Source organism: Glycine soja, chromosome 2, assembly GCF_004193775.1.
Source record: "Glycine soja cultivar W05 chromosome 2, ASM419377v2, whole genome shotgun sequence".
NCBI lineage: Eukaryota > Viridiplantae > Streptophyta > Magnoliopsida > Fabales > Fabaceae > Glycine > Glycine soja.
The window spans coordinates 39,673,440-39,687,484 of NC_041003.1; the positions used below are offsets into that span (position 1 = coordinate 39,673,440).

Genomic DNA, 14,045 nt, shown 5'->3' on the forward strand with positions numbered 1-14,045 from the left:
TATAAACTATTTAGCCAAAACTAGAAGTAACAAAATATGAATAATTTTTATATAGAAAAGACTAAATAATCGTTTTATAAGTGCTTTATATAAAACAATTTTTCTTCTCATTCCTTTTAAGCTTTAACCATTAAAAATTAAATCCCGATATAAAATAATCGTAAAGCGAATTTTTAAACTAAAACAGTACTCCTATTTCCGATTAGTTTATTTTTATAAAAAAAAAACTTTTCATAAAATTTTTAGAATGTTTTTAAAATATTACCCCTGAATCAAGCATCCTCTCATATTGTAACACCAATAACAAATTGGGAAGTCGGAACCAACACGAGCGTCTCCGCTTTCCAGATAAAAAGCGAACCAAACACCCAAAAGCCTAAATATGCATATGAAACGAATCGTTTCAACCTTACTTGATCCCCAAGTCACACACAACACAAATAAGATCGGCGCGTCAACCCCCAGAATACCCTAGACTTCCCTCTCACTCTTACCCTAATTGCCAGATACGCAAATATTCGGTTTAATTAATACACAAATCCACGCTTATTAATTTGCAACATACTCGATTTTAATACCACATCAAACAAGTTTCGCACCAATATTTAATTAATTTTATACTAGGAGCAAAAAAAAAAAATCAAAACAAGTACTATAAAATCAATAAATTTACTACATATTACTATATAAATTTATAATTAAATATGATGAGAGAACTCACTAATTTTCTTTGTATATGAGACTAATCCTTAATACCTAAAGATCATTAAAGCATATTTTATTTCTCCTAAAAAATCATCTTCATATGCGTAAAAGATCTCATTAATAGACTGATAGTGATTAGTCAATGATAGAAATTAATCAAATCGTAATAATTAAGAATTCAATAAACATATATGATTAGTGTAATTTATTTACGTTATTAATTAATTAAAAATATTTTTTATACCATTTTAAAGATAAATATTATTAAAAAAGTCAGCAAATTCTTTATAGCATAATAAAAAAAATTGAAAGCTTATATTATAGTATACTAAATTAAGATTAAAAGATAATGTAAACAATTTTTAAACCGTATAAAATATTTTATTTAGATTAAATTCTATTTAACTTTAGATAAAGATAACAGATTGGATTAACAAAACATATATATTCTAGTAGTACTAAAGTGAAATTCCAAGAACACCCCTAACCGCCTCTCTATATTTTCAAAACTACACGTAAAACCCCACATTGTGAAACACCACACACACCACCTTTCTCCCATTTGTACATAAAGTGGCGTAAACCCCTTTGAACCGGTTCACCACGCAAAGTCCAAGAACTCGCCGAAGAAAAATAAAATAATGATCGACGGAGGAAGCACGTCGGTCGCCGTCGTGTACTCCGACGGCAGCCGCGAGATCAACGTCGGCACCGTTGCGGTGGACCCCACGCTCAATTTCAAGAGCCTCCTCACGCTCCTCAGCCAGCGGATCGGGATCTCGCCGCACCAGTTCTCCGTCTACCTCGCCGCCGTCGGTACCGACCGCAAGATTCCGGTCACGGCGAAGCTCAATCTCGCCACTGTGCGCCGCGACGGCGCCACTCACTACTTCTTCGTGAAGCGCTCCAAGCGCAACAAGAAGGCGAACGGAAACGGAAAGGACGCCGCAAAGAAGAATCATCATCATCCTCGGCCGGAGAATGTCATTCTCCTCCGCCGCGCCGCCGCCTCCGCTGTCAGAGATCCGCCGCTTGTGCCGCCGATTCTGAATCCCGCGCAGTACGAGAGAAGGCTGATGACTTTGCAGATCGAGAGACAGTCTTATCTGATGAACATGAAAGTCGGAGTCAACGGCGGCGCCGCTGAAAGAGAATTTTCAAACACCTCCACCGCCGCCGTCACCGCCGCGTGCGACGGATGTTCAAAGGCAAAAATCACCGGAATTAACGGCGGCTTTCACCTCTGCGTGCACGACGCAGTAACGGTAGGGTTCCGGTCACCGGCGGGACCGATTACACGGCCGGCGAAGACCGCCGGCGAAGCCGGCCCTTGAATTCTGGAGGCAGTTGTGTTTTGTTTCGTTTCTCTCTTCAAGAAAGAGAAAGAATTGTGCATAAGAAAAAAAAAAACAAGGAGGAAGGGTTAGTGATCACGTGCGGAGGGGTATACGATAAGCGAAAGAGAGGTATACCTTAAAGTTATGTGTTTGACATTTGATTAATTAGTAGTAGTTCTTAGGTGACTATACGCATAATAGTATATAGACGATCTTGCCCTAAAGGGAAGAAGCTAGGGGCTTTTAATTATTGAGAGGGTTGTTTGGGAATTTCACTTATGGGTTGGGTTGCTTTGTTGCAACGTGAAAATTGGGGTGCATTGTAGTAGGGTGTAGGGCCTTACTATGAGAGGTTGACATGTTTGCTCATCAAATAAATGCTTCCTCTTCATTTGGCATTGCATAATGCATGTTCATCTTGTACCTCATTAAAGAGTGGAAATAGATCATTTACTATGTTATGCTAGAAGCTTCGTATTATTAAGACGTGTTTTTTTTTTTTTTTTTTGCAACAAGCTTATTTTCACACTTTGGGGCGTGAAGCGGTGAATGAAATTTTATCTATTGGAAGCGTGTGAAGCAGTAATGTTCAAGTGATGTTTTTGAAGGGTCGCCCTCTCTTTCCGCACTTTATGGGGGAGATTGATCATTTTAACTTTTCAAGTCTCAACTTTAGACGTTGATTTCATTATAAATTAAATTGAAAATTTTAATTACTGTCAATGATGAATTAGCCTGATTTGTTGTTAATTGTTAACTTAATTACTGTTTGCAACAAGTAAACTGAAGAAAAATAAAAGTGGCATTTGAATCACCATTCACCAGCGATTCAACTTGCAGGTTGAAAGAGAGCATGTGAGCCATACATTATAAAAATCCTGGTAACTGGTATTTGTCATTCCCTTTTGTACTTTCAATTCAATTACGATTGTTCAAATCGAGTAATAATGACCTTAATGATGGGTTCGCTTTATTTTCATTGAAAATTCAGTTATATTTGAAAGTAAAAGAAGATAAAATGAAATGAAAGATTTAAATTAGAATACAAAGCAGAGGTGCGAAATTTATATCAAATTTTAAATTTTTCATTTCAAATATACCCAAAATAAAAATAACCAAATATTTAGATTGTAGCAACATTTTAATTATTAAATACATATTATGGGTTTAATTTACACTCTTAAATTAAGGTTGTTCATCAATTTGGCTCAGTATTTCTTAAGTTTAAATTTTTGTTGAAAAATGTCTACATTTAGGACCATGAAACTGTATTTTCTTTGGAAAAAGTTACATATACAAAAATCAAAATTAGAATCATGTGTACTTAGTTATAAAACTTAAGAAAAATGTGTAACATGACTAAAACTTATTTGAATAAGTAATTAGATACAATCTTGAATTAGATAGAATTATAGGTGACAAAGTTGTTTATTCAAGTATTTAATATAGTTGATTCACGCACTTCATTTAACTACATAATATCTTTTGTTAAAAAATAAATGAATGAATAAAGTGTAACGGGATGCATAAAAGAAAAAGACGAAATGTATAATCAGCTGGCCATTTGTACAATGTCTTGTAAAGGGAAATGTATAATTTACATCATCAAACGTGGAGGTTAAATGCAATTTAGTCTTAGAACTTAAAAGCTTAATTTAAGCTTCATAATTTCTATTGAAACTTCCAAACGTAATTTTGGCACAGTAACTTCTATTAGAGTTTGATGAAAAGTGAAACAGAAGAAAGAAAACACGGATACTGAAAAGTATGAATTAAAATAATTGAGTTTCTCAAAGTATGTTAATTAGGATTTAATTTTCAATTATGCATATGAAAAAAAACGTTTTTGAAATAAATAAATGAAAAAAATAGTTTTGTTAGGAGAGGTAAATCTTATTTTGATATCTTTGTGTGTTGAAGAGATTAATGTTTGGTTAGAAATTCAAGAGAATCTAAAATCTGATTTTTAAAAATGTTATTATGTGCTATTCTAGTTTCAATAAAATTTTATTTATATATAAGTTAATTTCCAAAAGTTTTTAATTATTAGCAAGTTTATCCTTTTAATTTGTCAACTTATAAATATTCTTTTTCCTCTAATGAGTAATTACTAATTTGTAGTATAGACAAAAATAATAATTAAATCAACGTATTACTAATTTTTTTGGAAACTATATTTTTTTATAAATTATTATTTTATAATATATCAAAATATATATTTGTTTACCTTTTAAAAATATTATGAATGCTGATCTATATAAAGAGTCAAACTATAAACTTATTGAGGATAAATTTATGGTTTATTTAGATAATTTATTATAAAATAGACTTTTAACTAAGTTATTTTAAAGGTAATAAACTTATATCATATTAATGTATGAGAAAAAGGGATATTAATTGATAATATAAGATTTTTACACATTTATTCAATCACACTCTATCATGTATGTAAGTTTGTTAACTTTTAAAATAATTATTGATCTTAATGTAATTCAAACATTGATTTATGATTAGATGACACTGGAAAATTATTTTACATTGTCAATGCATAAGTATTATGTATTAAACTTGACTCTCTTATAAAACTTAGTTTGCTTATTTCCACCTGTCTTATGTTTTGAGTAACAATAATTTTTTTTCTTTATAAATTATAGTTTGGTTCACATAGAGGTTTTTTTTCAATGGGCAACGAGCTTATTGTCTCATGTAAAAAGAAGTAAGACTTATATAAAAACTCTAAAATGAAATAGACATTTAAGTTTAAGTAGGCTACCAGTCGAAGTCCGACTTTCAAATAGGTCAAATGAAGCCTAAAAAGCCTATGGCAGGTAATAAGTCAGACTTTGACCTTGAGTTTTTAAACATGTCAAACAAAGTCTTGTTCGACCTAACATATTCTCACTCTTATCCAATGATAGTGTGCTTAAAATAATGTGTTGTAATAGTTCCCTTTTAAAAAATATATATTTCTTAAACTTTGTGAAACATAAATCTAAAATTACACATATACTCATATACAAAGTCACTTTGTACATTTGTAAGGAGTTATAAACACCTTGTTTATATTTATATGAATTAATTATAATTAAATGTCGGATTTGCATATAGATAATTAAATCTCTCCTATCTTATTTGTAGAAGCAAGCTTCATGATGAATCAAGATTGATTTAAAGAGTTTTGATGATAACAAAGATGATGACAAAAAGCTCAAAAGTCAAGAACACTTCATGATAACAAAGATGATGATCTCAAGAATCAAAGAATGAGTTCAAGATTGAATCAAGTACACTTCAAGGATCAAGAGGAAAGCTGAATTCAAGAATCAAGTTTCAAGATTCAAGTTCCAAGAATCAAGATCAAGATTCAAGACTCAAGATTCAAGAATCAAGAGAAGACTTAATCAAGATAAGTATTAAAAAGTTTTTCAAAAACTGAGTAGCACATGAATTTTTCTCAAAACCTTTTACCAAAGAGTTTTTACTCTCTGGTAATCGATTACCAGATTATTGTAATTGATTATCAATAGCAAAATGATTTTCAAAAAACTTTCAAACTGAATTTACAACGTTCCAATTAATTTCAAAATGCTATAATCGATTACAAGTATTTGGTAATCGATTACCAGTGTGTTTGAACATTGAAATTCAAATTTAATTGTGAAGAGTCACATCCTTTCACAAAAAAGCTTTGTGTAATCAATTACACTGATTTGGTAATCGATTACCAGTGATAGTTTCTGAACAAAATCAAAAGATGTAACTCTTCCAATAGTTTTTAAGTTTTTCTAAAAGTTATAACTTTTCCAAATGGTTTTTAAGTTTTTGCTAAAGGTTATAACTCTTCTAATGGTCTCTTGACTAAACTTGAAGAGTCTATAAAAGCAAGGCTTTGATTTGTATTGTATTCATTCATTCTTTAGACAACAAACTTTTGCCAATTGATTTATGGATCTCTTTGAACTCCTTCTTCTTCTTCCTTTGCCAAAAGCTTTCTAAAGTTTTCTGGTTTTCCAAACCTTGAAAACAAAACTTGTGCTATTCATCTTTTTCATTCCCTTCTCCCTTTGCCAAAAAGAATTCGCCAAGGACTAATCGCCTGAATTCTTTTTGTGTCTCTCTTCTCCCTTTTCCAAAAGAACAAAGGACTAACCGCCTGAATTCTTTTGTATCTCCCTTTTCCCTTGTCAAAGAATTCAAAACGACACAGTCTGGGAATTCTTTTGATTCTTCCCTTTCCCATATACAAAATATTTCAAAGGACTAACCGTCTGAGAATTCTTTTGTATCCCCATTCAAAAAGTTTCAAAGGTTTAACCGCCTGAGAACTTTGTCTTAACACATTGGAGGGTACATCCTTTGTGGTACAAGTAGATGGTACATTTACTTGGGTTGTTGACTGAGAACAAGAGAGGGTGCATCTCTTGTGGATCAGTTCTAGTGGAGGGTACATCCACTAGGTTGTTCAAAGAGAACAAGGGAGGGTACATCCCTTGTAGATCTTTGCTTGTAAAAGGATTTTTACAAGGTTGAACAGAAATCTCAAGGACCGCAGGTCACTTGGGGACTGGATGTAGGCACGAGTTGTTGCCGAACCAGTATAAAAACTCTTGTGTGTTTGTCTCCTTCTTCCCTACTCTTTTAATTTCCGTTGTGCACTTTTATTCCTGCTTTTACTTTTGGTTAAGTTTCTTTTGTATCCTTCATTTACTTAACAACATAGTAAAAGCCTTAGAAGAGTAAATTTTTAAGTAGTAAAGGTTTAGGAATAATTAATTCAACCCCGCTTCTTAATTATTCTGAGACCACTTGATCCAACATTATTTTAGTTATAAAAGAAATAATAGATACAATTTTTACTCAAACCTGTCAAATTACAACACAACTGATGCACCTATAGTTGCACAAGACAATTTTTCAAATGTACAAAAATACTATACTTCTTGTTTACCAAAATTTACCATGAACACAACCTCTCTTAACTTGATGGTTATGTCCTTAGGGTACAATCTAGTTGGTTTCCTACCATATGGTTTCCAATGTTTATACTATAAATACATGAATGTGTGTGCAAAATGCATAACTCATTAAAATTTGTATGAAAAGTTTTGGCAACATTGCAACAAATTAATTTAGCTTTAAACATGGTAACTTTAATTCTTCAAGGTGAATCTAGGGTTGATAGAGTAACTAACCCTTACACCTTGATACCCATTACTCTAGACTATGATGATGACAATGAGCAATCATATGATTTTGATGAGTTTTGTGGAACTCCTTGGAGAATTGCTAGAGCCATGTAGTTTTGAGATCTAGACCTCAAGCTTAATTATGCCTCAGCTAACCCCTAAGGAATTTTAGTTATGCTTACAATGTTGAGATTTTATTTTTCTTTTATTTTCTACCAAGTGCATAAGAATTGATTTGTATAAATTATTTTTTGAAGCGAATAGACATGAGACTTTTGTTGGGTTTTCTCATTGAAGCGTGAAAATTGTCTCTGTTAGGGTTCTTCCTTGAACCATTTGATCTTACCAAAAATTTCTCAATTCTTGTGGTGATCCTCAAGGCTTATCAAACATCATTGTTTGTGGCACCTATCTTGTTCTTCCTTTCATATTTTTTGTTTTCTTGTTTAATTTCTGTAATGCTAATTCTGTAATTCTGTCTGAATTTCTTAATTGCATATCTCTTATTTTAATTAACCTTTTTTCAGTGTTTTTTGTGCCTAAATTGTGTTTCATAATGTTCTCTCTCACCTTGTTTTGGAATCGTTCCAATCCGAGTTATGTAGGTTGAGAAACAAATAAAAGTTAATAATACATTTTTGGCTCAATTGGTGTGCGAATTCCATCCTAGAATTGATCTAAATTGAAGCAAGGCAAGAGAGATTCACATCATTTGGTATTCAGAGCAAGGTTCTAGGGTTGGAAATAAGGTTGAGTTCATCCGTCATGTTCTACATTTTTGGGTAACCCTAAACCCCTAAAATCTGTTTCTCAATTTGAATTATGCAATTTTGTTACAGCCTTGTGTTTGGTCATAATTTATTCTTTCAATTTCCCAGTGTGTCTTTTTCTTCAGTTCTTGTTTAGTTGATACATTTCTGCATTTGTGTTCTTAGAGTTCATCCTATGTTCATCATTGTTCATAAACTTTAATCCTTTCAATCCATGTGATTTGGGCTATAAGTTATTGTTGAGTGTTAAATATTTTCTTGTTTTGTTGGGTATTTCAGTTCAGTTTCATTCTCAGTTGCTACAACTTCAAAGCTTCATTCCAAAAATATATATTTTGTTAATAGAAGCATTTTGAGTAAAAAAAAATTTCTGCAGCAAAAGAAGTTTAAAAATAAAAGTACATCAGCCGTGTTCATTAAATTTAGTGCACCCCACTTATTTGATTAAATTCCTAAGTGTCAAGTGTCTTCTCTAATCATTGTTTTTCCATAAAATTAATGTTTGTCTTGCTTATTAGTTGGTAGTGAAATTGTTCTTTACCACTTCTTTGCATTTGTTGGTGTTAGAATTTTGTTTATGCTCTGTGATTGCTACCTTTAAAATTGCTTCTTGATTATAGATTGTTGGTTCAAGTAAGAACTTTATGTGGAGGGAAAGAGTGGTAAAAGGAAAAAATTGAAATATTAAAGAAAAAGTCATAAAATAGAGCATTATACACGAGTGGTACATCTTTGAGTATAAACATGTGAGAGGAGTGGTGAGGTCCTATTACTTTTGGTCCTTTACTTGAAATATGACAGGTATAGGTGGTGATGGCACCTCTCCTCTAGGGGGAGACAATAGATTGCTTATTGGTACTGTTAAAGCTCAAATGCAAAGAATGTCGACAGAACATACCGAGGAGTTGTATGGGAGAATTAAACAACTAGAAAAATCAAGGAAATGGTGAGAGTTGCACGATCATTGATGGTGGGAGTTGCACTAATGTGGCTAGTGCAAGATTGGTTTCAAAAATGAATTTGGAGACTAAGCCACACCCGCAATAGTACAAACTTCAATGGCTTAGTGAAAATGGTGAGATGACTATGAATAGGCAAGTTGAAGTGGGATTTTCCAAAGGGAAATACGGAGATTTTGTTTTGTAAGATGTGGTGCCTATGGAGGCTTATCATTTGCTTCTTAGGAGGCCTTGGCAGTATGATAGGAGATTCATGCATGATGGTTTCACCAATAAGTTCACTTTGGTGCATAAAGATCACAAAAATACTCTTGCACCATGTTAACTCATTGGCAACTGTACCAAATTGTCACAAGTAGTAAAGTAAAATGGAAGTCTAAGTGTCGAGTCCACAGAGACTTTGTTTGTACTTAGATTGGTGCAAACCCAATTTTCAAGCAATAGAAGGAGTAGAAGAGAAGGAATTGTAAGTGAAAGAAGAAATAAAGAACTAGAAAATAAAAGACAAGTAAAATAACAAGATTAAATGCAAATGATAACTTTAGCATTTAAATATGTTGAGGCCTAGCATGCATAACCACCCTTGATGCAATATTAATATGTTTCTCTATTTAATGTTATTCCAATTTCCATCCACATCTACTAAGATATTCAACCCTGATCCCTCATGATGAAGAGTCTAATTTATCTATTCTCCCTCCTAAATCCCTTTGCAAAGATAAAATAGTAAATTACATGAAGTTTAGATATGTATGCATAGACAAAACAAGATCACTCTATCCCTAGTAATGAGTTGTTTAGATGCCATTTCCCAGTTCTTTAGAAATTAAACACTTCGCAATGTCTAATCCCTAAACAGATGCATGGATGATCAGGTCATATAATAACAATAAAGCACAGGAAAGAAACAATAAAAATTGACATTGCATTAAATACATAGTAAGGAAAGATTACATTATAAGGACCTTTGGCTGCTAGGCTCCCAACAATGGGAGTTTAGCCTATCATTTTCATGAGAGGCTTTACAATTTAGGGGCTAATGTGGATGGAAGAAGAAGAGGGATGGATAAAGGAAGAGGGGAAAATGGCTAGAGAGAGAGGGTTCCCATATGAGAGATGTTCAGGCTTTGGGTCTATTCAATAGAGAGCTTTGAGTCTCGGTGTGTCTTTCTCCTTTGCTTCCTACTCCTTTTATAGGCCCAAGGTAGCTTAAAATTCACGCGACCTTGTGCTAAGCACGCCCCTCTGGGCTTACCAGGGCAATCACGTGCTGAGCACGACACTGTCCGGGCTTAGCGAGGCGTTCACGCACTGAGTGTGGGATTTTGCGCTAAGCGCGCCTTTGGGTAGTGGGCATTCTTCATGCTAAGCTTGAGCTTGACTTCTGAGCGAGGAGGTGTACTGAGCCTGGCTTGTGCACTAAGCGAGCTATCCTTTTTCAAATTTTTCTTCAAGTTTTTGCATCAATTTTCCTCCAAAGCACTTGTAATTTACTTCTTTTGAATCCTGTTGGTAAAAAATTACATGATATTAAATTTCTCATTATTTCATTAAATACAACAGTAAAGTAAAGGAATTCTAATCATTCTTAGTCAAAGTTGACTATCAATTAAACCTAAATTTTGTAATTGTCACACCATTAACTCTAAGAGAAGTTAGTGAGAATCAATTAAAAATGAGAAAGAAAAAAAAAAGAGAAAAGAGAAAAGAAAAAAAGAGGAAAAGAAAAAGGAAAAAAAGGTGGAAAAAAGAGAGAGAGAAAATAATCAAATCTGTTTATAAAAGAAAAAGATGTAAAAAGAGTTATGCAACTAAGAAAGCCAATACGCTTACTTTTGAGTAAATAGTGTAATTCAAAGGGCACATGTCCTACTAACTCTCTTCCAAAGGAGGTTTCTTCTTTGTTTCAGGATTTTGAAGACGTCTTTTCTAAAGAAGTGCCTCAAGGTCTACCCTCTCTTAGGGGTATTAAGCATCAAATTGATCTTATTCCAGGAGCTTCATTACCAAATAGGCCAGCCTATCAGAGCAATCCCCAAGAAACCAAGGAGATTCAAAAGCAAGTTGAAGACTTGATGCAAAAGGGGTGGGTTAAAGAAAGCTTGAGTCCACGTGCATTTCTAGTCATTCTAGTCCCTAAGAAAGATGAAACTTGGAGGATGTGCACAGATTGTAGAGCCTTCAATAACATCACGGTAAAGTATATACATTTCCTTCCTTGGTTAGATGACTTGTTTGATGAATTGCATGGTGCTTGTGTCTTCTCTACAATTGACTTGAAAAGTGGATATCATCAAATTAGAATTAGAGAAGGAGATGAGTGGAAAACAACCTTTAAAACTAAATATGAGTTGTATGAATGGTTGGTTATACCCTTCGGGTTAACCAATGCTCCTAATACCTTCATGAGATTAATGAATCATGTGTTAAGGAAAGTTTGTTGTGGTCTATTTTGATGATATTCTTATTTATAGCAAATCTTATGATGACCATGCTATGCATTTAAGGGGTGTTTTGGAAGCACTTAGGTGTGAGAAATTGTATGTTAATGTGGAAAAATGTGTGTTTTGTATGGACCATGTCATTTTTCTTGGATTTATTGTTATCTCACAAGGAGTTTAGGTTGATCAAGAGAAGGTGAAAGCCATTCAAGATTGGCCAACCCCCAAAAATAAAAGTGAGGTAAAGAGCTTTCATGGATTAGCAAGTTTCTATAAGAGGTTTGTTAGAGATTTTAGCACTTGGCTGCACCTCTAAATGAAATTGTTAAGAAAAATGTTGTTTTTGAATGGGGTGATCAGCATGAGAAGGCTTTTACTACTTTGAAAGAAAATTTAACTAATGCCCATGTTCTTGCTTTTCCTAATTTTGCTAAATCCTTTGGGCTTGAATGTGATACATCTGGGGTAGGCATAAGTTCTGTGTTGATGCAAGAGGGGCATCCTATTGCATATTTTAGTGAGAAACTGAATGAGGCTGTTCTTAGCTATTCTACATATGATAAGGAATTGTATGCCTTAATTAAAGCTTTGTAGACTTGGCAACATTATCTCTTGCCCAAGGAATTTGTTATTCATAGTGATTATAAGTCTTTGAAATACTTGAAAAGACAAGGAAAGTTGAACAAAAGGCATGCCAAGTGGGTGGAATTTCTTGAACAATTCCTCTATATGATCATGCATAAGAAAGGTAAGAATAATGTGGTCGTTGATGCATTCTCCTGCAGGTATGCATTATTGTCTACCTTTGAAACTAAGTTTCTTGGTTTTGAGTGCATTCAGGAATTGTATGACCATGATGCTGATTTTTCTGATAAATATCAAACATGTTCTCATACTGCATTTGATGGGTGTTTTAGGCATGATGGGTATTTGTTAAGGGACAAGAGACTTTGTGTGCCTAAGGGTTCAGTTAGGGACTTGCTTATTAGAGATACACATGAAGAGGGCTTAATAAGGCACATTGGGGTACAAAAGAAATAAGACATCTTGCATGATTTCTTCCCATAATTTCTTTTATCACATGTAAAGTAAAAACAAAATCAAATAAGGTAATTGCTTTAAGGGCATAAGTAACCTTACCTTGTTGAGCATAAGTAGATCCTTTAACAACTAAATTTTCAAGAACTAAAATAGTTATATTATACATGTATCAAAGGCTACAAATTGAATTGAAATATGAGCTCCATCTAGTACCCCAGGTTCTTCTAATGTGCCAATTTGATTAGCTCATCTTCATGTCCCAATCTCATTATTTACAACCAAATGAGCAATTTCAATTGTATAAGCAACTTGTAACTCATCATTGTGTTTACAAGAAGAACACACAACATTGACAATCATGTTCAAGTTGTAGGAAAAAAACATGTACACCAACTACTTTTTTTAGCTGATGCAACAAATAATTGGTGAGCAAAACTGATAACTGCTAATTATGAATATATTTTGGGGTTAAATTATATAGAAATTTGTAATTTTTCTCTCCTAATTCTTTATTTTTGAGCAAATAATTGTTAAATTAACATCATTTAAGTTTTTGTGTAGAATATTAAAAGTGATGAATTTATGATGCTTAATGAGTAAAATAAAACCCAAAAAGCAGGGATAATTAAGAAAAGTAGACTAATTAAGGAAAGCAGACTAATTAAGAAAAACAAAGCTAATTAAGGAAAGCATGACTAATTAAGGAAGGCGGGCTAGTTCAAAAGCCCACTTAGCTAAGCTAATTTGCACCTATAAAAAAAGTAGAGAGAAGAAGAAAAAAACACACAGAAATTCCAAGAGAATACAATTCCTTATAGAAGGAAAATGCTAGAAGAAGGAGAAGCAAGCATTGTGAACCATTCCTTCCTTTCATTCCCTTTCTTATCTTCTTTCCCTTTACTAAATATTTCTCTCTTGCAATTGCAAAGCCTCCATGACAATGAGAGGCTAAACCCCCTTTGTTGGGAACTTGACAGCCAACTACTCTTGATGTAATTTCTCTTCCTATCTATTTAATACTATTACATTTGCATTATCCTTTCTTGTGCTTAATATTATTGTCTATGGCTTGATCACCCATTTGCATGGTAAGTTTTAAGGGTAGTGCTGGGAAACATTATTTTCTAATAGAAATGGGAAAGAGTATTTAAATAAAGTCATCACCAGGGATATTTGATATTTGTTTAGCATGTTATATTCTCTATTCTTAATGCAATTTACTATTTTAGCTCTGCAAAGGAATTTGAGAGAGAAAATAAATAAAATAAGATCTTTCATGCGGGGGACCAAAGTTAGAGTATACTAGTAGATGCATGTGTAAATTGGAATAATTACAAATAGAGAAAAATCATTAACATTACATCAAAGAGTAGCTCTGGCAGGCTAAGTTTCCAACATTCTCATCTTGTGAATTTCCTTCTACAATAATATTGGATTTTCTCATCTTTTATGTTTTTAATTAATAAATTTAAATTCTTGTTTAAATTTTTCTCTTGTTTGATTTAATTTTCTATCATTAATAAAATATTCATCTACCTAAGTACAAACAAAGTTCATATAGATTTGACACTTGAACTTCCGTTTTAACTTTACTACTTGGGACGAA

General features: G+C 33.0%; 1 protein-coding gene across 1 annotated transcript; it reads left to right on the plus strand.

Moving 5' to 3' along the window:
* Positions 1–1,235: 1,235 nt before the first annotated feature.
* Positions 1,236–2,768, plus strand: LOC114393834. Its single transcript, XM_028355296.1, has 2 exons — positions 1,236–2,171; positions 2,559–2,768. Exon 1 carries the CDS (start codon positions 1,347–1,349, stop codon positions 2,037–2,039), a length of 693 nt encoding a protein of 230 aa, XP_028211097.1. The 5' UTR covers positions 1,236–1,346; the 3' UTR covers positions 2,040–2,171; positions 2,559–2,768.
* The last annotated feature ends 11,277 nt before the right edge of the window (positions 2,769–14,045 follow it).

What these genes read in the sequence shown, in the direction of transcription:
- LOC114393834 (XM_028355296.1), top strand. Translation starts at nt 1,347, where the DNA reads ATGATCGACGGAGGAAGCACGTCGGTCGCCGTCGTGTACTCCGACGGC.